Raw genomic sequence first — 21,718 nt, forward strand, 5'->3', positions numbered from 1 at the left:
GTCCGAGACTCGCGGGAATTACGAGGGCCAGATCATGCGAGTAAAAAAGAGATTTCAATCTATCGTCATCGATGAACGGCAGACCGATTACCCACACGGTATAATACAGAAACAAGACAGATGTCAATATTAATACTGCTTTTCCTTTTTTACGATCGCTGTCGAACATTGTTGATCGTTTCTATTTTAATTTTGTCTCAGTTTGCACATTGCGCTATTCCTTACACGTCAATGTCACTATCAATATCATTCCACATATTCTCGCTCAAACTTGTTGAAATCTTCTTCCGTGAAAGCTGTTTCTTCCGATTCCTTAGGTTTTTCTTGTCGTTGAATGTATCTCTTTCCTACAGCACGTTCCAACAGCTAAAAAATATATTCATGGATTAAGAATACGTTTCAGGAATATACCGTACTCGCGATAAGCCTGTTTGTTTTTATGTTTTCAATTATTATTATTTTTTTTTTTTTTTTTTTTTTTTTTCAACTTTAAATGTTCAAGTTTCTTCACGTCATACCCACGAGAGAAGCAAGATAATATCTATGAAAGGTATGGGAAATACAGGGTTAAAAAGTTTATAAGACATAAATTTCTCATACATTATTTGCTGTTCCAGGATTTATCCGCGTACTACTAAGTAAAAGGAGTCGTTGTACATTATCGTCGGTAGGATCTTTTTGAGTAGCTAAGCGTTTCTGAGTCTCGTAAACAGTAGTTTTGCTGGATCGACCCAAAATAGTACCGAGATCTATAAAAAAAAAAGTATAATTTTATTTAATTTTTCCTATGTATCCGTCCAGTATATAATTTAATAACACGATAATCACATGAAAGATTATATTAAAATATTATAATTAAATAATCTACTTATTTTCTAATCTATAATTATATGAAAGGGGTAGGAGCAGTCGATAACCTGTCTTATCGTTTTTAGAGATGACCCTGTGTTTAGTGGGAATTAGATCCAAGGCTCCTTTATATCTGATATCCTTACGTTTCTTCTTCTTCCTTTGCTCTGTAAGTTGTCGTTTGAAATAAATACTTCCATATACAATTGATTTATAAACACACACACACACACACGTGATTTTAATAAACTAACCTTTCTGCAAATCTTTCTCGTAACCAAATAATTCTAAGCTTTTATGCACGAGTGAATTAGACATTTCTCTAAACGTCGCGATACTGCAATTTAATTTTTACAATGTCGCAGATTACTTATTAAATCGCTAAAAGACATTATCAACGAGATTATCCTGAGATCGATTAGACGCTGCTCACAGTGCTCACTGCTGCTACTACACGTTATGCCCGTATCACACTAGCGCGTGACGATTGCGTCTACGTTTGCGTTTACGTCTCTAGACCAATCAAAAAGTAGCTGCTGGCGCGTGCGATTCGCGATTTCCGTTCTGCGTGGTCAAAGTCAAAAGACGTAGACGCAAACGTAAACGCAATCTTTAGGGCTTTTATATATAAAGTCTATATTCCCCGGAAGACATAAAAAATATTCCTACGCATATAGGCCTGTTTTTTTTTAGCTCAAGTTCTTGCACAATTCATCTTTCCTCTTTTTCTTTTCACGTTGGAAAGAAAAAGAGGAAAGATGAACTGTGCAGTGTGCCAGAAGTGGCCTAGAAGTTCAGCGCCAAGTTCAGGTAAACAGAACAGACCCTATATACACTGGCACCTCTGCTGGCTCCTGAGAGAAACCATACGCACACACATGTGTGTTGGTGTATGCCACGTGTCTGTGTGGTGTAGTGTAGTGTGTTGATTACAGCTGTGACTTGTGTCTGTGTGTGTGAGACGAGGCCGATTAGCCGATTGCTGATATCACTCATATGTAACGAACATGGCGGAATCTACGAATAATTCGGAGGATGACCGACTGTCATGTAAGATCTTGATTATTGGTGCCGGTATGGCTGGATTGTCGGCGGCGACTCATTTATTGAAGAACAACGAGACGGATTTTCTTATAGTCGAAGCGCGCGGACGCATAGGTGGACGAATCATCGCGGTGCAACTCGGTACGATTAGCCTAACCTCTTCTTATCTTGTGACAAAGTGTTTAACTTTAACTCGCTTCTAAATTTATTTGCTCGGTGATATAACCGAAAGTTAAAGTGACCGAGTCTATACGTATAGCAGTAATACATTAGGAGATTTAAAATCAATGCTTACTTTCATAACATTTCAATGTGTACAACGTCTTGTCACGTATAGGTATATGTATATGTGATGATAGAGAAGATGAAAGACGGAATAGACGCAGTACTTTTACAAGATATACCTATTTATTTACTTATAGGATGAGCTTTTGAAGTAACATACATTTAGATGGATTTTGTAGGGCATTGATCTGAATATACAAGTTTATGTGTAAACGGGAAAATATTGTTTGTACATTTGGTAAACTTGAAAAAAGAAAATATATTTGTCAAATCTTTTGTGATATTTTATTATTTTTATAATATAAAATAATTTTATTTAAGTCTGAAACACACAACAGACTGTAAGACATTCATTTTCTCTGTATACAAGTAAAATGAGATGTTACTGCTACCATTCGTTTAAGAAAATGATAGAAGACTGTCACAGTATACAGAATATATAAGTTTTTTTCCCCGTCTATCTTATCCAGGCAATGAAAAAGTTGAGTTAGGAGCAAACTGGATTCATGGAGTATTAGGTAATCCCATGTTTGAGTTGGCGATGGCGAATGGTTTAATAGACATTGTACACGTGCCGAAACCTCACAAAGTAGTGGCAGCATTGGAAGATGGGAAACAGTTGCCATTTCCCGTGTTGCGAGAGATTTATGAGGCTTACGTATGCTTTTTGCGACGATGCGAAGAATACTTCTTAAGCACGTATAGTCCACCGGATGGTATAACCAGCGTAGGGGCGCACATCGCCCTGGAAGCAGAGATTTATCTGTCGTCTTTGCCACCTGAGCAACGAAGAGTAAGACAACTGATCTTTGACTGTTTACTCAAGAGAGAAACCTGCGTCACAGGCTGCGACAGTATGGACGACGTGGATCTCCTGGAGATGGGCTCCTACGACGAGCTTCAAGGTGGTAATATCAGTCTTCCGAACGGGTATAGCGTTATATTGGAGCCAGTTTCGAAACATATACCAAAGGACCGTATTCTTACCAAGCATGCCGTAACAAAGATTAGGTGAATTTATACGTTGCACGAAATATTTATATTCGAGGAGCGAGAAAATGCATCCTAATATACGTATATGTTATATATATATATATATAAAAAGACCGTAATATTAACGTTATTCCGTTTATTTTAGATGGCAAAAACAAAAGTGTCGCCAAGACGATGTCGGTCTTACGGAAAAATCTGTTTCTAAATCGAATAATAGCCTTATAGAAGTACAATGTGAAAATGGAAAGACGATCACCGCGGAGCATGTAATATGTACGTTACCGTTGGGCGTTTTAAAACGGACAGCTCAGGATATGTTCGAACCGTCGTTGCCCGCATACAAACTCGAAGCGATAAACAGACTGATGTTCGGTACAGTGAATAAAATATTTCTCGAATACGAACGACCTTTCCTAAATCCCGGTGTATCGGAAGTGATGCTCCTCTGGGATGACGAGCGATTATCCGAGACGGAGAAGCGGGATATCGGCAAGACCTGGTTCAGGAAGATATATTCGTTCATCAAGATCTCGGACACGTTGCTGCTCGGTTGGATATCCGGTCGCGCGGCGGAGTACATGGAAAAACTGAGTACCACTCAGGTGGCAGAAGTGTGCACAACGATCCTACGGCGATTCCTCAATGATCCCTTCGTACCGACTCCGAAGAACTGTTTGCGCACCACGTGGCATTCTCAACCTTATACGCGAGGTTCTTACACCGCGATGGCTGTCGGAGCGAGTCAACTGGATATCAGGAGTTTGGCCGAGCCGTTGGTTCAGCCGTTGGAGAAAACGGAAAACGAGACTGACGAAACGGTGAAAATTTTGGTGGCATTTGCGGGCGAACATACCCATTCCTCGTTCTATAGTACGGTACACGGGGCGTACTTGACTGGTCGAACAGCGGCTGACGTACTATTGGGCACCAAACAAAGTGAGAAGCACGCGTTGAGTCTTAGTTGCGAAGATACCAGCGATCTCAGCTCGTGGATACAAGGTATTTCTTTAAATTAATGTATATTTGTTCAAGAAAGAAAATGTGTGACGCGTAAAGACGTTTATAGACATATTTAGGCCGATATACATACGCGTTTACGTTTGTGCACGTGCTTTCTTCTTGTAAATATAAGAGTGTAGTGAAACACGTGTCATTTTACACGTTACATCATGTACATATAATGGTGCTTCTTCAGCTTTTAAGATTTTAAACGTACACGTGGGTGACATGTGCATTTATAATAACTCTTAAAAAAATAACGAATAACGAATAAAGCTTAGGTAGGATATCGAAGTTGTGTCGTGGCGACATCGTGTACGCGACGATGTCACAAATGTTGTGAATGACACGAATATATTCGGTGAAAATATTTAGGTTTAGATGCGAGAATGTCTTGAAAATGATGACGAACAATGGTACGTGTTCATGCAAACGTTTATTTTATAAAACCGAACAAACCGATATGTTATTTGCTATAAAAACTCGTGTAGATAATATAGTATACCAAATCGAATTCAAAGATATAAGCCTAAGTACTTGCGCGAAACATAACAACATTTCTAACAATATTAGTCTTTTCACGTGTTGTGTATATATGTATATTTGGATATACATATATATAATGTGAATGAACTATTGAGATTTATAAAGAACTCTCTCTTTGAAAGTGCATCGTATACTTTTTATTCTTAATTTCCTCGTTTGCATTTATTCTCAGATGCGACGTACTCGCTTGCTTGACTTTTTTATTATCACCTATTATTATACATTGTACTTATCGTTTAGAAAAAAAATGTTCCATTAGGGATCGACTTTAATCTAGTCATTGAACGTGAGATATATAAAAAGGTATTTGATAAAGAATAACAATATAACAACGTGTATCACGCACGATACTGAAACATTGCAGTTCTACGAGGTAGAACTGGTACGATTCATGTACGTATTTTACGTTTCTAGAAGCACGTATGTGCCATAGATTGAGTATTAGTATTAATCTTTAAAATGTTAAGTGAAAGAAGAAGATTCGAAACATCTATCTTTTTGAAATAGTCCGATTATAACATACATGTGTAAATTCACGAAATTAATGAAAATAAAAGTCATTGTTTATTAATGAACGTCGTGTTTCGTGGGTTATGTTTCTTTGATATTATAATTCTATCATTTGAGATATAAAATTAATCTATCGAATTATTTTTTTAGAACATACATGTTTAATGCTACACGTGTATTGGCTTTTTATCGTATTGAGGAAAAGAAAACAGCAAATAATTTGTATATTATAACTGATACATATAACATTGTTTCACATGATATATTTTATTTCTTTGCCATGATTACGAATATAGCTTTATTAAATTTTGTGACTATTTTCAACTGAATAATCTGTTACGTGTTATCAAAGAAATAATTTAAACAAGAGAAAAATTATTTTTCTTTATTTAATTAATAGTTATAATTTATACTATATATATGTATATATGTGTGTGTGTGTGTGTTTTTTTTCACGTGCTTGCGCTTGTGTGCGTGTGTGTACGCATATGCGCGCACGCGAAAAAATAATAGTGTAATATAATAATAATAATTATTATAATGCCACGCACACACACACACACATTGATTTGATGATAATTTCATAATAATGATTATAATTATTTTAATGTTGAATACTACACTAATTATCACTGTAGCACTGCAATAAAATATTGATGAAACAATTAATAAAATATTATTCAACGTTACTCTTATAGCTGAAAATGATCGTACAGATGATAATTTTGTGTATCAATTTAATAGGCAGTATAAAAAGAGATAAGGGTTTATACATTTCTATGTCTGAAACCATTATTTCTTTTAGCATATTATATCTGGAAATAATACTTTTTTGTATCACAATATTTTTTTCTATTTATTTGTCATGTTGCCTCTTCACGTGCTTCTTTTATTTAGTCTACGAAATGTATAATGTATTATAAAATTCATATTTTTTCGTATGGTTAAACCTGAGCCGATACATGACCATTATGTTATGACGACAAATGGTTACATCAAGGATCAAAGATGTAATCAAATGTATTCGATTTTATAGCTTAACTATTGTGTAATGCTATAACGTATCACACTTACGTGTGATAAAGAAACTAATATCGAATACGTGTCAACGGCGCCTATAACGCATGAGCGAAAAAGATGTCGCATAAGCAGACGTGCCAATGTTTGACTATGCGCGATCGTTGAAATGACTTGAGTAACGCGCTCCAACTTGGTACGCTCATCTAGCGACGATTAAAGTGATCGCTTGTAAAGCAACGTGATATTTTATCGGGATGCAAAATACATATCCTTGTGCGAACGTCATCATAATTCGACGTTGGAACCGCTGCGACGGACGTATCGATTGAAGTAATCCGGCCGCCAGCATTTACAGCTTCCCGGTACCAAGAACCAGTCGTAATATAGCCGTACCTAAAAGACAGGATAACAAAGATACAAGAAATGAATAAATCTACTAAAGATTTTTGTTCACTTTTATAACATTTTATAACATGAGATATGTTAGATATGTATGTATGTACATACAAAAGTCGACGCCGCGCCGGCCGCAGAGAACAATTAAAAAAGAAACTATATAAGTTTTGAAAACACGTGTGCTTTGTAAAAAGTGATGCTCGCGTACCGAAAGAGAGTAGCGTTAGCGAGATGCGAGATAAAAAAGGTCAAGATTTAGCTCTTACTTGGAAGCAACCCATTTCGTCGACACCGTCACAGTGATGTTGCTGAGCACTGTTACCACCACTGTTACGCGCCTCTCCCGTGCTCGCGCGTTTCTGCAAATATTGCTGATAATTTTGAAAATCGTGAACCGGTGGTGGCGACCCGGCAACAGGATCTCGAGTACCAGATCCGATACTAGAACCGGGAGCAGTCGCTTGATTCTCCTCTAGGAACGTGTCTGGGTAAAATATTTCGGCGACCAATAGACTCGTCCATCTCGGCGACGATAAGCATCCACCATCCAAGAAATGGCATCTCGATTGCCTGCAACGCAACGACGAAGACTTTTACACGTCTAAATATTAATATACTACCCTTAATTAAACCTTTAACTTTAAGCGCGCGCGCGCGCGGTTCGTGCTGATAATTCTGCAAATCGAATTAAGGACGATCCGAAGGAAATCCTACATGCATCTGGTGAGCTCGATCGTCTGCGTAAAGTAACCTTCGTAAGGTATCTGCACCACGTATCTCCAGACACCTTGGTAATTCTTGGCGAAGACCGGAGTCGCGTACTCGACTTTGGCTGGACACGGCGTCGGCGGGCCCGTATACTCCGTTTTCTCCTGCGATGGCACGCGTTCTCCTCGACGATAATCGGACGTCACGGACGAAGGTTCATCCCGGCGTTCGATGGCCGATGCTGACGATGCGATCGGCTCGCCTTGGATCGCTTTATACAACATGCACACTCTGTTTGTCAGGATAAAGAAACAAACAACATTATTAATACTAAGATACTACTAAGATGGAAGCTCCATTTTCAAAAACTCATGTATACGTTAAATACTGTCGATCCCTCGTTACTTCGTACTACTCGATTAATGTTGTGTTCCTTAAAAGATCCGCAAATAAAATAGTCCGTTATGCCTGATTCTCTAATATTGCGAATCTAATATATGCATGCGTGAACGTTGAAATTTGAAACTTTTGAAATAGTGAAATATACTTACACTCCGCTACCGTTTTCGCAAAACTTGCGACCATTTCGATTGGAGTCTGTGGGTAAAATCGAATCCAATGGACTAGATCTTTTGCTTCTACCATGTTTTTCTTCGTCGTCTGTGTCAACACTACGAGGAGAGATTATTAGCTGGTTTGACCGGCATCCGGTATTAAGAAAAAAATTTAATACATAATAAATGTAGTATTTACTTATAAAAAAAAAAAAGAAAAAACAATATATCATGTATATATTTTTATTTAAAAAATTGAGTGAAAATACGACAGAAATATGAAGACGATATATGTATCGTTGAAACTTAATTTATGGACAACGTTGCATTTGGACTACTTACGAATTTTGCGACAATGAATGCACTTTGGCGACCTTTGGCAGCGAATCGTCAGCCTTGAGAATCGGTAATGCCTTACTGAGGAACTTGAGAGTATGATTCTTTATCAGTGCGCTGCGGAAAAAATTTTACTTATTAACGTGTTAATTAAATAAGATCGTTTAAAAATACTGATCTCTCCTAAATTTACTTGATTTATTTTTCACTTACAAAGGATACGACGAGCCATTTACATATTGGTTCATCGGATTCCGTGGAATATAGCCTTTGTTCAAATCTCCGCAGATATTATGTATCGAAACAAATCCTTTTCCATGCTTGTCGCTACCTATATATAAGAAAACAATATAATAAAACGTTGATTCTCAGTATTGAGAATCAGAGTGCTGAGGTTCAAGTCATTGTCTCGCCTTTCTGTGATTTCTTATTTATTAAAAAATACAGATATTCAACTATTATTAGAACTTGGCCGACGGCGACAAATAAATACGGGAACAAAACTCTCTTGTAAATTATAGCAGGCGAAACGTTAAACGCTATTATATGATAATATTATAAAAGAATATCGAAGCCGATGTAACGGTTTTTGTCAGTACGTAGTTTTAGTCTTAGGTATCGCTTTGCTTCTCGTACTATCGTACATTTCGGACCTACCGTAACATTCTTTGTCGCTGTCAATGTAGGGCGGTGGTCGAACTCTGGGTGGTTCCGCGTTCGGTGACTCGACGAACGCGTAATATCCCTCCGGAGGTTCTTCCGTTCGCGTGGACTCGTTGTCGTTAGCAACCGGTTTAGTATTTTTGGACTTCTCTTCGGCCGAATACGACGATGCACACAAGAGTATCATCTAAACGATAATATCTTGTTTTTACGAAAGAAAAACTGATGTGTACATTAACGTGGTTGCATAGATACGTATATGTATTAACGTGCAAATATTTCTCGCTTTTCCGTTCGAAAAGTTTAGTCTGCTCTTTAATAAGATTGATTATTCTACGTATATCTCGCGAAAAATTACATTAGCCGAGATACGTTCTGAAGAAAATTCTGAAGAATTCTGAAAAATTCAATAATACCTAGCTCTCTATGTTGAACTTGACGTAATTTCTTCTACGTGTAAGAAACGAGACGGAAAATGACGTATACCTACGTGTATCTATAACTATATTATTGTATATAATATATATATGTATCTATATATAACATTCTTGGATTTTGTCGCACGCAATCCTTTTTTGATTTTCTTCATCTTTCCGCTACAACGTCAATCTTTTTTTTTTACATAAATGAATACCAAGTGGATAACGGCTAACAGGTATTACGTTACAGGTATCGCGTCGGCACCGGCGATGATTACGAGATATTCCCTCGTAGTTACCGAGGTATGCGTACGATGCTAACGGTACACGGTCCACGCTTCTCGCTGCGGGCTGTTCAGCCTATTTTATAACGTGCGTCTTACTCGAGCGTGTTGTCCTACTAACCGAGGCATTATACCGTTCTACTGACGAATCTTCTTTTACACATTCAGGGGCCAATAACTCGGAGGAAAAATACCAAGGTATACACATGCTCGCATATGTTTTTCTTCTTCTCATCTTCTCAACTCTCCGAGACATCCCTAAAGTATGTAGTTTATCACACACCCTGTTGTACGTTGCGAGTTTATCTATTAATTTTGTTAAGGCTGAGAAAGAATTTCGCATAGCAAATGGTAATCTACTGATTTTTCCTTCTCACTCTTTTACGCCAAGAAGCAGGAACCCGTGGTTCAAGTATCGTAGATATGTATAATATGATAAAACGATAAACTACGCGAGACCAATCTTGCACAACAGCAATGCACTGCACTCAATAAAATCTATCGTCTCACTTATAGGAAGATAGGAAAGAGCTTCTGTCGATTTCTCGTCGATTGGCGAAATAATATTATCGGCAACATCTATCCATATAAAATCATTCATATTTTGTCTGTGATTAACTTAGTCTGCGTGAATCGTAACGTGCGCGCGCGATAGCCCGGTTTACTTCCAGCATACTCGATGCGTATAGGAAGATGTAATTATTAACTAGTGAGTCTCTGATTAAACTACCGTGTAAATTTATCGATGGAATTTGACGATTTTTTAACGTAAGAATTCTTCCCGTTGCAAAAGGTGGATGTCCGTTCTACTTTCTTGCAGTAGATCCGAGCGTTAGGAAGTGCCGATACAGTTACTAGGACAATGACGTCTCCGAACCGGTATCGACAGAAACGGTAGACTCGATTTATTTAGCGGGACATGGCCGTAGATTGCTGACGTTCGCGCAAATATATCCGTCGCGAGTTTGCTTCAAGAATAACGCGACTCAAAAAATTGTCATTTTGGTTTATTTCTGACGCTGTGATTTATTTGCATTAAATGGCCTCTGGTAATTTTGTACCTGTTTTCAAAAAAAACTCCCTCGAATATTGCGTCACTTTTACAAAAAAGATATAATAGCACACGGACGATCATATGAGACGCGTTGATAATTAATTGTTCCTTTCATTAAATTTACGTGCATTAAATTTTTTATACGTCGTTCTCATATATACAACTGACTTTTTTATATTTTTCTTGCTTTTACCCGCAGATTCTTAGAGTTTAAATAACAGAAGTGTTTGAGAATCTATGAATTATTTACACACAATAAACTTTAGCTTTGAAAATAGATTAAAATCTTCTTTATTTAATTTATTAATTAAATTTCTTTGTCAGAGTATTTAGAGTTACCTTTTTTATTTTACCTTTTATTTCGGATTATGGATAATAAAAAGTTAGAAGTAATATTGATGCCTACGTGTCAAGTTTTTGTTGAGAAAACATTGCTATTAAATTTGTCAAAGATGCGTCCAAAGATGAAGTTGAGGCACGCCACATGATTCGTTTAATCTGAATATGATCGTAAAGAGTAGATGATAAAAATAATATTCGTAACTTACGACAAATATGCGAAATTCCATGGCGTGTTAATCCACTATAAAGGTCGAAGAAGAACGTTCCGTTTGCAATAGCCGCGGCTATTAAGAGTTTCTCGAGACTATCTCGCGAGCCGGTCGGGCCTGTCTACCAGCCAACGGTCATAGCAAAACTGAATTTCTCGTCACCCTCATCGCGCCGCTCAAGGAGCCAACTTACCTTCACCTCGATCATGTATTTGACCGTCCGCGTCGTGCGGTAGAGGAACGGACTTCGGTATTCAGCCCGCCGCCGCCGTCCGTTAAAGACCACGAATATAATACAGAGTACGACCGAAATCGCAAGAAATAAGGCAAAAATTTCCTACAATATATTTTTTGGTATTAAATTTTGTTTGAGAGGAAACGGATTTTCAAACGACGACGTATACTGTATAAAGAATCTTCGTGTGTTACTTAAAAAGCACGTGTTTTTATTTCCTATTTATGATTTATTTTATTAAAACTAAATGGTGAACTCTTATCCGAGCACAAGTCAGGTTTTTAATCGTGCGGATAATTGTTATTACGTGTTTGTGTTGGTAAAATTTTTCAGTGTAAATTATACAAAATATACGTACTTTATTTCGACACGTTGTCGTTTAGAATTAGAATATCGACATTGGTTATATATTGAATCAAATAATGAGATAATATTTAACGTAAATAGCGATTAATAAGTGACATTCAGCTCTGTCTCGTCTTTGTGATAAATCATAATGTCTTTCAACAGCATGTTAGATCCATCGTAGCGGAAATTGGAAACAGGCTTGTCCAAGGGGAATCCGTACGGCTTGTTATCGAATTTGTAACCACCAAACACGCGAGACATGTAAGGGATCGGTTCTCCTTCGACCGGGTTGACGTACACGAAGATCTGGAACGGCATACCCTCCTTTTTGCCCTTGGGCAAGAGCAGCCGCTCAGGAAATCCGTAGATTCTTTCCGCATACGAGAAGGAATCGGAACTGTCCAAAGCCTTGAGCACTTTCTTGTATAATATCTCGCTCGGCTCCGGATCGGGTATAGCGAAGAAGCACGCTTGACTGTTTCGAATAATCTTGTTCGCACCGGCGTTCACTGTAACGTTCACAGAAAGGATCTAATTAAAACCTTTTTTTCTTATCTATACATATATATGTATACAGGAATCAAGTTCGATCGTATACATATAGCAAGGAATTAAATCTCGAGATACTAACGATCGACTATCCAGTTGTCCATTTCATAAAAGTATTTCGCGTATTCAGCGAAATCCAACAGTTTGTGATGAATGTCATACTTTGGTCCGAGGAAAATGCGTATCACGGCTTTCATAGATTTCTCGGCGTTGATAGCGAGATGGAAGCTGAACGGTTTGTGATTGAGACGATATTGGCGAATTTTGATCAACGTCCTCTCAGCCTCCTTCGCGTCGTCGATCATCAAACCGTTGTTGATCGAGGTGTCGAACTGATCAAAATAGGTAATTAACTTGTCTACGACGAAGGACTCGATCTTCAATTCGGGATAGACGATTTCGTCCTTGTTGTACGGTTTTTGATGCATTTTGTATCTAAAAATCAATCATATTCGTCGTGTTGAAAGAAGGTTGTCATTTTAATAGGGTTAACCACTTGTCTGAGAATCTTATCTATCTTACTAGGTAATACCTGTAATAGTAAGACAATATTCTTTTGTAGAAACGATAGAATGCGGGATCTCTCATGGACGTGCTATAAAACTCGAGGGCACTGGGCACAATCTGGTAGGGAGTTGACGGCTCCAAGTTGTATCCAAAAATCTTTCTCGCAAAGAGATCGATGCTGCCGTAAAAATCGGGATTGCAGGAATCCACGTTGCCCTCGAGGATGTTGCCAAGGATGTTGAGACCCTCGGGTGTGTAGATGTTGATCATTTTGCCAGTTGCGTCCAAGACAAATCCGGAGTCAATGGCCGCCGATACTCGAGATTCCATGTCTTCTATTTCCTAAAAGTGCGGCAACAGATTAATTCATATTCACTCGCTGCACGTATCGCTCACTGCAGTTGTCGTGGATGACAAAAGCAAAAGCAAAAGCAAAAACAAAAAATAAAATGAGCAATCTTAATAAGCATTTTTTCTGTCTATGCCACGAGATAACGCAAGATATAACGTATCCTACGCGGTCAACGTTCTTCTTTTAGTAGTAAGGCTATAAAGCTAAACCGCACCTTCATGTACTTGTATTTGTAGTAGGGGAATTTGCTCCAGTACGGTCTCTGTGGCATCGGCAATCCGTTGTGATAGGTCATTGTCGGATAGTATCCGACGTAGAATTCATTGTGCCAATCGAAATCTTCAATTCTACCAATGTCGTTGGACAACCGCTCCAAATAATAACGGGACAGCAATTGTTTGTGACCGTAAAGATAATCTATCCCGCGATTCTTCTGCAAGCCGAATTCTTCGCCCTTTAGCCAGAACGGATAGTCTTGCCGCAAGTAGAAGTAGAAAGCGTTCAAGCCAATATCCTCGGTGAAATAATTAATTTTGTGTTCCAAATCGTACTCGCGCGACACGTACCATCCGGAATAATTTGCCGGAATGATGTAGGTGTCGTAGCCACCAAACTTGTTCGAATCTACGTCAAATATCAATATTAAAATCATATAGGTATACACGGGTATACATAGACTGACGTACTAGACATCTATAAAGGTAATTTTTTTTAAATTAAATCTTTGTAACCGCAAGTATGTGTTAATGGAAAACAAACACAAAAAAGATAAAAAACAAGGTTGACGTGTAACTTTACAATATCAAAAGTTTATTATAATCTTAGAAGGCTCGAATGATTAAAAAAATCACGGATTTTGACCTAATTAAAGATTAAGACAATAACTACACGTTGTTACGGCCTTTTTTCACTTAATTACCAAAGATTTAATTAAAAACTTGAAATTTATATGGAAAATAAATATCTACGATAAAAAAAATCGCACGACTTTTTGAAAGTTGCATACATTATTTTGTTCAGTTTGCGAACAAACTTCCGGTTTTCAGCATATAAGTTTCAGCGTACGTAGCAAGAACGGACAACGTTGATTGAAACTTACCAAGTTTACCGAAGAGTTTTGCATGATGCGCCTTCTCGAGTACTTCGGAGTTGAAGAATCCGTACGGATACATTTCGTAAGGAGGCGGCAACTGAAGGAACTTGGTATCGTCGCGGAGCATAACCGCGGTATACAGGGCCTCACCAAACTGCATCTCGTTGATGTAAATGCGCGCCCATAGCGCCGTTTTGTAGAAGATGTCGAAGTCCTTGGCATAATAGAATAGGCGAAATAGCGCCTCCGTTTCCTCCCGAAGCTTTGGATAGTACAGAGAGTTGAGCTCGCCACGAGGAAGCATGCCATACTCGTATAGATAGAGGAAGTTCTTCACCGCAGCCTGGAAAACGATTCGAAGGGATCCATATGGATGAATATTTGTTAAAAGGTGCCGAAGGATAATAATTATTGATGCGATTATGATTACGGGAGGATGATTCTATATATGTTTACCGTATTAGTATACGAATCTATGTTGGCTTCGATATTGTACGAGCGGCCTTCCTCGTACAATGAAGGATTCACGAGGGAGGGTTGCGAGATATAGTATAGAAGATTATAGATTTTCTTCTGCTTAAGGAGGAACTCCTTGTCGGCGATCTTGACGGTATTATAGTCGGCTGCTACCAGACTGAAGCTGATGGCCGCAACGACGACTAATATCGTCAGGAACTTCATTTCCCAAACTTTTCCAACACCCATTGCAGGCGAGATCAAAATTCTGAATGGCGCTCGACGCCGCGCGCTCGCACTTTTATACACCTACGTCGAGCGCGCAATCAAATCGATAGGTCATAAGGGCACTGAACGAATCATTTTCGATATCGGATCGGCGAGCTCTTCGCTCTCGTACATATTTCTCACACATTCTCACTGACAGCTGAATATGCTATTAGGTATTATTCCTATCGATTTTATTATCAAATAGATATTGATCATGAATATAAACGTAGTCGCCGTTTTTTATCTCGCAGTTACGCACTATTTACTTAATTTCAATTATCTTTAATTGGTTAATAGATATAGACTAGTTTATTTGCTAATTTATGATTATTTCCCATTGTGTGTTTCGACAAGATAGCTTGTTGAGTGTCGTATTTGGTACAGTATGCGTCTACTTAATTGATGTAATATATAAATGCAGCCTTTCTTAATTTTCAACATATCCGCGGCGAAGAGGATTAAGAAGAGACGGCAATAAACGGTTCACCCAATATATATGTGTCATACTAATGATTTCTCTGTGGTTAACTGCGGTTATGCCTAGCAGTCGCGCCAACAGATAAACGCCGTTGTTAAAACGAATATATCGTTAATCGGAAAGCTGAAAAGATTCGTTCTCGTGCAAGAGGTCATCTCACGCGGGATATATCTTCAAACACACCTAATCGCGATCGACACGAGAGTATACGTTTGCGCAAGTTCTATCGCAGTGTGGATCGTATTTCCAATAACGAATGCAGGCTAAAATGCTTAAAAACTGTCCCCTTAAGGAATACGCTAACACAAGATTACGTGTAACTGCACAAATACAAATATATATTACAAATAATGTGCTTTAATCACGCATGATCACATGACTTATTTTGACTCAAATCTAAACTATAAGAGTGTCTTATGTACGTACATATCAAGTAGTACCTACATCATTTCATTCAGTTTCAGTATCTACATCTCGCGCGATACAATTTTATAGACCTCATAGAATTCTTTTTTAAAATATTGTTTTTCAAACTCTATATCTATAATTTTGAACTTGACATGAGACGCGATACATAATTTATTGATAAAAAATCGCTTACGTATTAGTAACTTTTGGATTTATCAGTTAAAAATTTTTAATTTTTTATTTGTAAGATTAAATTATTTTATAAATATTTATCTTTCCATTTTGCTATAAGATAGTGAAATATTCCTACCAGCCTGGTTTATATCTTCACATCGTGATATACATATATGCTCTAGCTAATACATACTCATTAATAAAAGTTAAAGAGTCAATATAATTAAGTAATAAATTGTTAAATATATTTTACTTATTTGTTTATATAAATGTAATTATATATTATAACTATACCAAGTACATTACAAGAACGTTTTTCGTAAGGTAAATAAGAAATTTCTTTGATATACTTGAAAATCTGCTGCATATACGGCGGAATAATATATAAATCAAAACAAACGATTCGCTTTGTTCTTAACTGTTGTTAGTGAATGTCACGTGCGTAGGTATTATACTTGGAAATTTGATAGACAATAGATACCTACACTTATTTCATGCAGCACGATTAACGCGTCGCGTCGTCGGCGGTAAAAATTTTGTACAATAGATCGATAGCGCAACAGCTGTGCTTAGATGATGGAAAAAGAATACGCGATTAATTAAGTATGCCGCCGTCTCGAAAGGTCGTATCTGAACGTTCGTAGAATAATTAATAAGCCTCAAGATGTCCTCGTTTTATGACCCATGATAAGCACTAACTAAATAAGCCCGCGCCGCTGTGCCATCTTGACTGCGTATAATTGAGTTAGCATAAGCATATAATCATTTGTGTCTCTTAACAATGACATTTGACGACGGTATATTATACAAAAATAAATTAATCCACAAAACTAAAATAGATATAGTAGATGCACAAAATACCGTATTGAGCATACGATTATATGCTCTTTTTAAACATTTTAAATCAAAATTACTAGTCGCTCGAATTTTGTACAATATACATATATCATTCATTAAGACTCAATCAGGTATAAACGACACGTAAATAAATTTGAATCTTTTAACGATAAATCGTCCGTTGACGAATCTAATAAGATCAATAATGATACGTACTTATTTTATAGATATCAAAAATATTTTTTAAAATAATGATTAACGATTTTTGGAAATAATGACGACGTTTAAATGTTTGCACTACGTTCAACCGATAAAATTTATCATTCGTGTCGAAGTAAATATGTCAATCATGTTCTTGCATGCATGCTATAACGTGTATACGTAAAATATAATACACGTTATTTCGAAATGTATTATTTACATAAAAAGTACGAAATCCACATTTCTATTGAAAGAATTTATTTATCGTGTATTATTATCATATATTTGCAATGGCTATAACTCGCATACTTATCTATCTGTCGCGCACGCAATATTACATCTTGAAATATCAGAATTTAAAAAAATTATTTTTTGTTCGTCATATTTATATGTATTACGCATACGCAGTGGAGATGGTTGGTTCAATATTTATTTCTGTATTTTTTTTCGTTCCTCCTCGTGCTATTCCATGTTTTCTCTTTTAAACTTCGTCCTCTTGCTCTCATCATATCTATGTATCGCTTTGAGTAGAAATAAAGAGCAGAGGAGAAACTGATAAGAGATAAGTATAGCTTGAAACTTTCTTCCTTCTTATTCTAATAGATCAAGATCTAAATAGAAGATCGATTCGGGAATAAAGGATCGACCAGAATAGAATTTAAACGCGAGAAAGCCAAGACAGAAATAAATGGTAAAGGATGTTTCTATTAAATTTATTTCAGATGCGATTTGTCGCAGCGCGGAAATGGTTACACATAAAACATTCGATGATGGAAAACGCTAAGTACACGCGCATTTGTTCTCTTATTTGTACATCTCTTTTCTTGTCAGCGCGATCCGAGTTGTTGTTTCGGCGATCGCACGTGATAAATAACTATATAAGTGGACAAAGTATGTAAGTGCGAAACTATCATTCGATGATGCGCGCGGTAGCGGGGCAACGTGACGAAGAGCTTTATACGGTGAGATTCAATTCTTCCGCCGGCTTATGGTAAATCAGAACGTCCTTCGTGTAGAAGTTGGGTACGGTGAAGTTGAAGGTGTGAACCGGTCTATCGAGCGGATATCCCATTGCTCGAGAGTCCATCACGCTTGGACCCCAGACAGGGGACGTCACCTTGATGGCTCGCGTCTCATCCAAGTGCGAAACGCTCACAAAGAGTTTGAACGGCATGCCTTCCTTCTTGCCCTTAGGAAGTACCAAACGGTCGGGGAAACCGTAAAGCTGGCCTGGATAAGTGAAAGTCTCGCCACCCTCGATAGCTTTCACCACCTTCTTGTACAGAACCTCGCTTGGCACCTCGTCCGGAACGACGTAGATGGACTCGTAGCTATTGCGCTCAATCTTGTTGGTTCCAGGTTTCACTGTAACGCGAAATCAAACGTACGTACAACAAATCAACAGTTACGAAGTTATTTGAAATAAAGATCGAAAAGATCGAACGTAATATCGATTGATTGAGAAAAGTCGTTTCGAAATCGAGGAAAGATTTCGTGCGCAAAAGAGATATTCAAAAGGGATACTAACGGTCAACGTTCCATTGATCCATCTCGATGAAGTTCATGTAATTCTCGCTCATATCCAATTCGTGGCCGTGAACATCGTATTTAGGTCCAAGGAAGATGCGAACGACCGCCTTGACATTCTTGTCGCTGTTGACGGTGATGTGATAGGTAAAAGGCTTATGGTTGAGACGATACTGACGTGCCTTGATCACCATGGATTGAGCTTCTTTGTGGCTGCGCACCGATACGGCATTGCTGACCAACGATTCAAAGTGGTCGAAGAAAGTCAACAGCTTGTCAACGGTAACGGATTCGATCGTCACACCCGGGAAAGCAAGTTCCTCGTGCGTGTAGCTCGGCAAGTGTTCCTTATACCTGCGGGAGAATACATACGTCGGTTAAATAAAAATAATTTCAAGTCATACATCGGCCGGATTATGCATTATATATGATTTGCAGACTCGTCGTACCTCATCCAGTAAGTGACAATGTTCTTGTAGATTCCATAGATGACGGGATCTCTTAAGCTGGTGGTAAAGAGTTCGATAGCGGTAGGACGTGCCATGTGTTTGGTGACCTCGACCGGGCCCATGCCGAGGACCTTTCTGTAGAAATAGTCCAAACGTCCATAATATGCAGGATTGACGGAATCGGCATTGCCCTGTATCGCGTTGCCAAGATGGTTGAAACCGTCTACGGTGTGGTAAATGTCGATATGTTTGCCATGCGCATCAATGACGTAGCCTTTGTCGATAGCGTCGGAAATGCGAGTGTGGGCATCTTGTATGGCCTGTGGGACAGTGTTGCAGACGCGTCACAATTTAATCAATCTATTATTGTTAACAAACGTTTTAGACAACTGAGATACCTAAAGACACCTAGATCGAAAATATATCATCCTATCATCCTATCTTGGAAATAATCTCTCGATGCCTATTGAAAAAACTTGTACAAATTTTTGTACAAATTTTTTATGCTTGGCTCGGATACTTGATAATACGCCTTCTTGATGAAGAAACTGCAGCTTTACCAACCTGGACATGTTTGTGCGCGTGGAGAGGAACCTCGGAACCAACAGGACGTTGTGGGAACGGCAATCCATTGTGATGATGCATCATCGGGTAGTAACCAGGAGCGACAGGTTTATTCACATCGACGTACGAGATCTCACCCATATCGTTGGACAGTCTTTCCAAATAGTAACGATTCAGCACTTGTTTGTGGCTAAACATATACAATTCGCCGCGAATGTGTTGGGGCATGTTATACCGAACGCTATTCATCCAGACTGGGAAGTCGTGAATCGTTACAAAGTAGAAAGCATTTAAACCAATATCTTCAATGAAGTAGCTTAATTTTTGTTGTTCCGACACTTCATCTCCACCCATATACCAAGTGGTGTAATTGGAAGGAATATAATAATAATCTACACCACCGACTGTCTTCTTCACACCTACCGAGCAAAATAGTTTTGATCAGAATTTTAATATTAATACCTAACATTTCTTTTAAGTGTTATACTATCTAATTTAACTTATTGTTAATTTAGAAAAGAGAAATTTATAAAACATCCGTTTCCAAAAAATAACGTGCTGTTATGCTTGCTAATTTTAAATCTGAAAGATAATGGTCTAATTTTGGCTCAATATATCGGTTATATTGCTCATAAATTGTTCAAGATAGAAAGAAGATAGATATCGGAATATATTGTAACATTGATTTTTTTATTTCTCTCCGTAGAAGAATGTAAAATTTATTAAACAATGTATAAATATATTTCTAAATAATTTAATTTAAGAAAGCAGATATGGGGGAAAGCTCTTGAAGAAAGATATTATTCGTCTATAAGACTATTTTATGTCAATAACGTAATATATATATTTGGTTCTCGACTAATGTGACCAACCTGATTGCGAGTCACCCATCGCGATACGATAGGCCTTATGCAAAACGTCCTCGTTGAAGAAGTAATGTGGGACCACCTCGTAAATCGGGGGTAGACGGATGTTTTTGGTGTCCGGGCGATGTAACACGACGATACTCAACACGTATACATACATATGTTCGTTCACGTGGAAGCGTGCCCATACGGCAGTATTGTAGAAAGTGTCAAAGTCCTTGGCGGAATATAGAACACGGAAGAGGCAAATCGCTTCTTTGTAATACTGAGGATGACTTCCGTAAAACACTTCTCCCCGTGGGAGCATTCCGTGTTTCCATCGCTGCAGGAACTCGGTCACCGCCGCCTACAACGACAAATCAACATACGGATTATTAGAAAAGTTTCATCTATTAACGTCAACCACGAAACTTGTGCGAAATTTTAACGGTTTCTTAATAACTTGTTTTTATTTATAGATGCTAATAAAAATACCTGGTCTGTGAAAGAAGCTATGTTATCTTCGAGGCTGAAGGATCGCGCCTTTTGGTAGAGTTCCGGATGGTAGACGGTTGGCTGGTCGACGTGCCAGAAGAGCTCGTAGATGCTCTTCTGCTTGATCAGATATGTTTTGTCAGCGGTGTGGGAGGGCACCTGCGTGGCATGAGCCAGGCACGCCGCAGCCAAAAGCAACGCAATCACTTTCATCCTCGTGCTTGCTTCGCGAAGGATCGGCCAGCACTACTCGTCAATTCCTTTATATACTCTCTATCGACGAAAAAGATACAAAAGTTCGGAGTGCAAGATTATGAGACCCATTAGGTAACCAGCATACCGATAATGACCAATTTTTCCGTTGTTTGTGTAATAATTATCTTTATTTGGTAATCGACAATCGTCTACCCTTTGACACGATAGAAATCCGGGATTCGTATTTGCTCATCACCTTCACTTCGCGTTATTTATTTCAAACAAACAAAAAAAAAACAATTTGCTCTTTTTCTTTCCTTTAAATTCAAAATATATTTCGTTTATCAAAATCTACCGAAATGTCTGTCCAAGTCTGCGTCAAAATACTTATTTCAACTTATTTGGTCTTTATATCATTGATTAGTTTTGCAACGAGACTGGAAAAAAATGCAACCATAAAAATCTTTAGCGTAAAAAAAAAGAATATGTGTATAGTTGTATACTTATATAAGAATGCTCATAAA

The 21,718-nt window shown here is 37.9% G+C and overlaps 5 protein-coding genes across 5 annotated transcripts; 1 reads left to right on the forward strand and 4 right to left on the reverse strand.

The window, feature by feature from the left end:
- Positions 1-99: 99 nt before the first annotated feature.
- LOC139812319 (uncharacterized) lies at positions 100-1,315 on the reverse strand. Its single transcript, XM_071777035.1, has 4 exons — positions 1,104-1,315; positions 918-1,016; positions 601-749; positions 100-366 (listed from the first exon to the last, which is right to left on the reverse strand). The coding sequence occupies exons 1-4, from the start codon at positions 1,165-1,167 to the stop codon at positions 247-249; spliced, it is 432 nt and encodes a 143-aa protein (XP_071633136.1). The 5' UTR covers positions 1,168-1,315; the 3' UTR covers positions 100-246.
- Positions 1,316-1,793: 478 nt separating this feature from the next.
- LOC139812314 (spermine oxidase) lies at positions 1,794-21,494 on the forward strand. Its single transcript, XM_071777030.1, has 5 exons — positions 1,794-2,034; positions 2,649-3,189; positions 3,317-4,170; positions 9,573-9,804; positions 20,984-21,494. Exons 1-4 carry the CDS (start codon positions 1,857-1,859, stop codon positions 9,641-9,643), a joined length of 1,644 nt encoding a protein of 547 aa, XP_071633131.1. The 5' UTR covers positions 1,794-1,856; the 3' UTR covers positions 9,644-9,804; positions 20,984-21,494.
- Spz6 (Spaetzle domain-containing protein 6) lies at positions 6,287-11,642 on the reverse strand. The gene is made up of 8 exons (XM_071777033.1): positions 11,209-11,642; positions 8,894-9,090; positions 8,454-8,567; positions 8,247-8,357; positions 7,902-8,021; positions 7,357-7,641; positions 6,909-7,212; positions 6,287-6,639 (listed from the first exon to the last, which is right to left on the reverse strand). Exons 1-8 carry the CDS (start codon positions 11,227-11,229, stop codon positions 6,532-6,534), a joined length of 1,260 nt encoding a protein of 419 aa, XP_071633134.1. The 5' UTR covers positions 11,230-11,642; the 3' UTR covers positions 6,287-6,531.
- Positions 11,786-15,633, reverse strand: Hex70a (hexamerin 70a). The gene is made up of 6 exons (XM_071777028.1): positions 14,752-15,633; positions 14,302-14,638; positions 13,417-13,826; positions 12,876-13,192; positions 12,426-12,778; positions 11,786-12,303 (listed from the first exon to the last, which is right to left on the reverse strand). The coding sequence occupies exons 1-6, from the start codon at positions 14,998-15,000 to the stop codon at positions 11,897-11,899; spliced, it is 2,073 nt and encodes a 690-aa protein (XP_071633129.1). The 5' UTR covers positions 15,001-15,633; the 3' UTR covers positions 11,786-11,896.
- On the reverse strand, positions 17,817-21,212 carry Hex70b (hexamerin 70b). The gene is made up of 6 exons (XM_071777029.1): positions 21,000-21,212; positions 20,532-20,871; positions 19,660-20,078; positions 19,096-19,415; positions 18,648-19,000; positions 17,817-18,484 (listed from the first exon to the last, which is right to left on the reverse strand). Exons 1-6 carry the CDS (start codon positions 21,210-21,212, stop codon positions 18,075-18,077), a joined length of 2,055 nt encoding a protein of 684 aa, XP_071633130.1. The 3' UTR covers positions 17,817-18,074.
- Positions 21,495-21,718: the final 224 nt, after the last annotated feature.

The sequence above is a fragment of the Temnothorax longispinosus genome, chromosome 4, assembly GCF_030848805.1.
Source record: "Temnothorax longispinosus isolate EJ_2023e chromosome 4, Tlon_JGU_v1, whole genome shotgun sequence".
Classification (NCBI taxonomy): domain Eukaryota; kingdom Metazoa; phylum Arthropoda; class Insecta; order Hymenoptera; family Formicidae; genus Temnothorax; species Temnothorax longispinosus.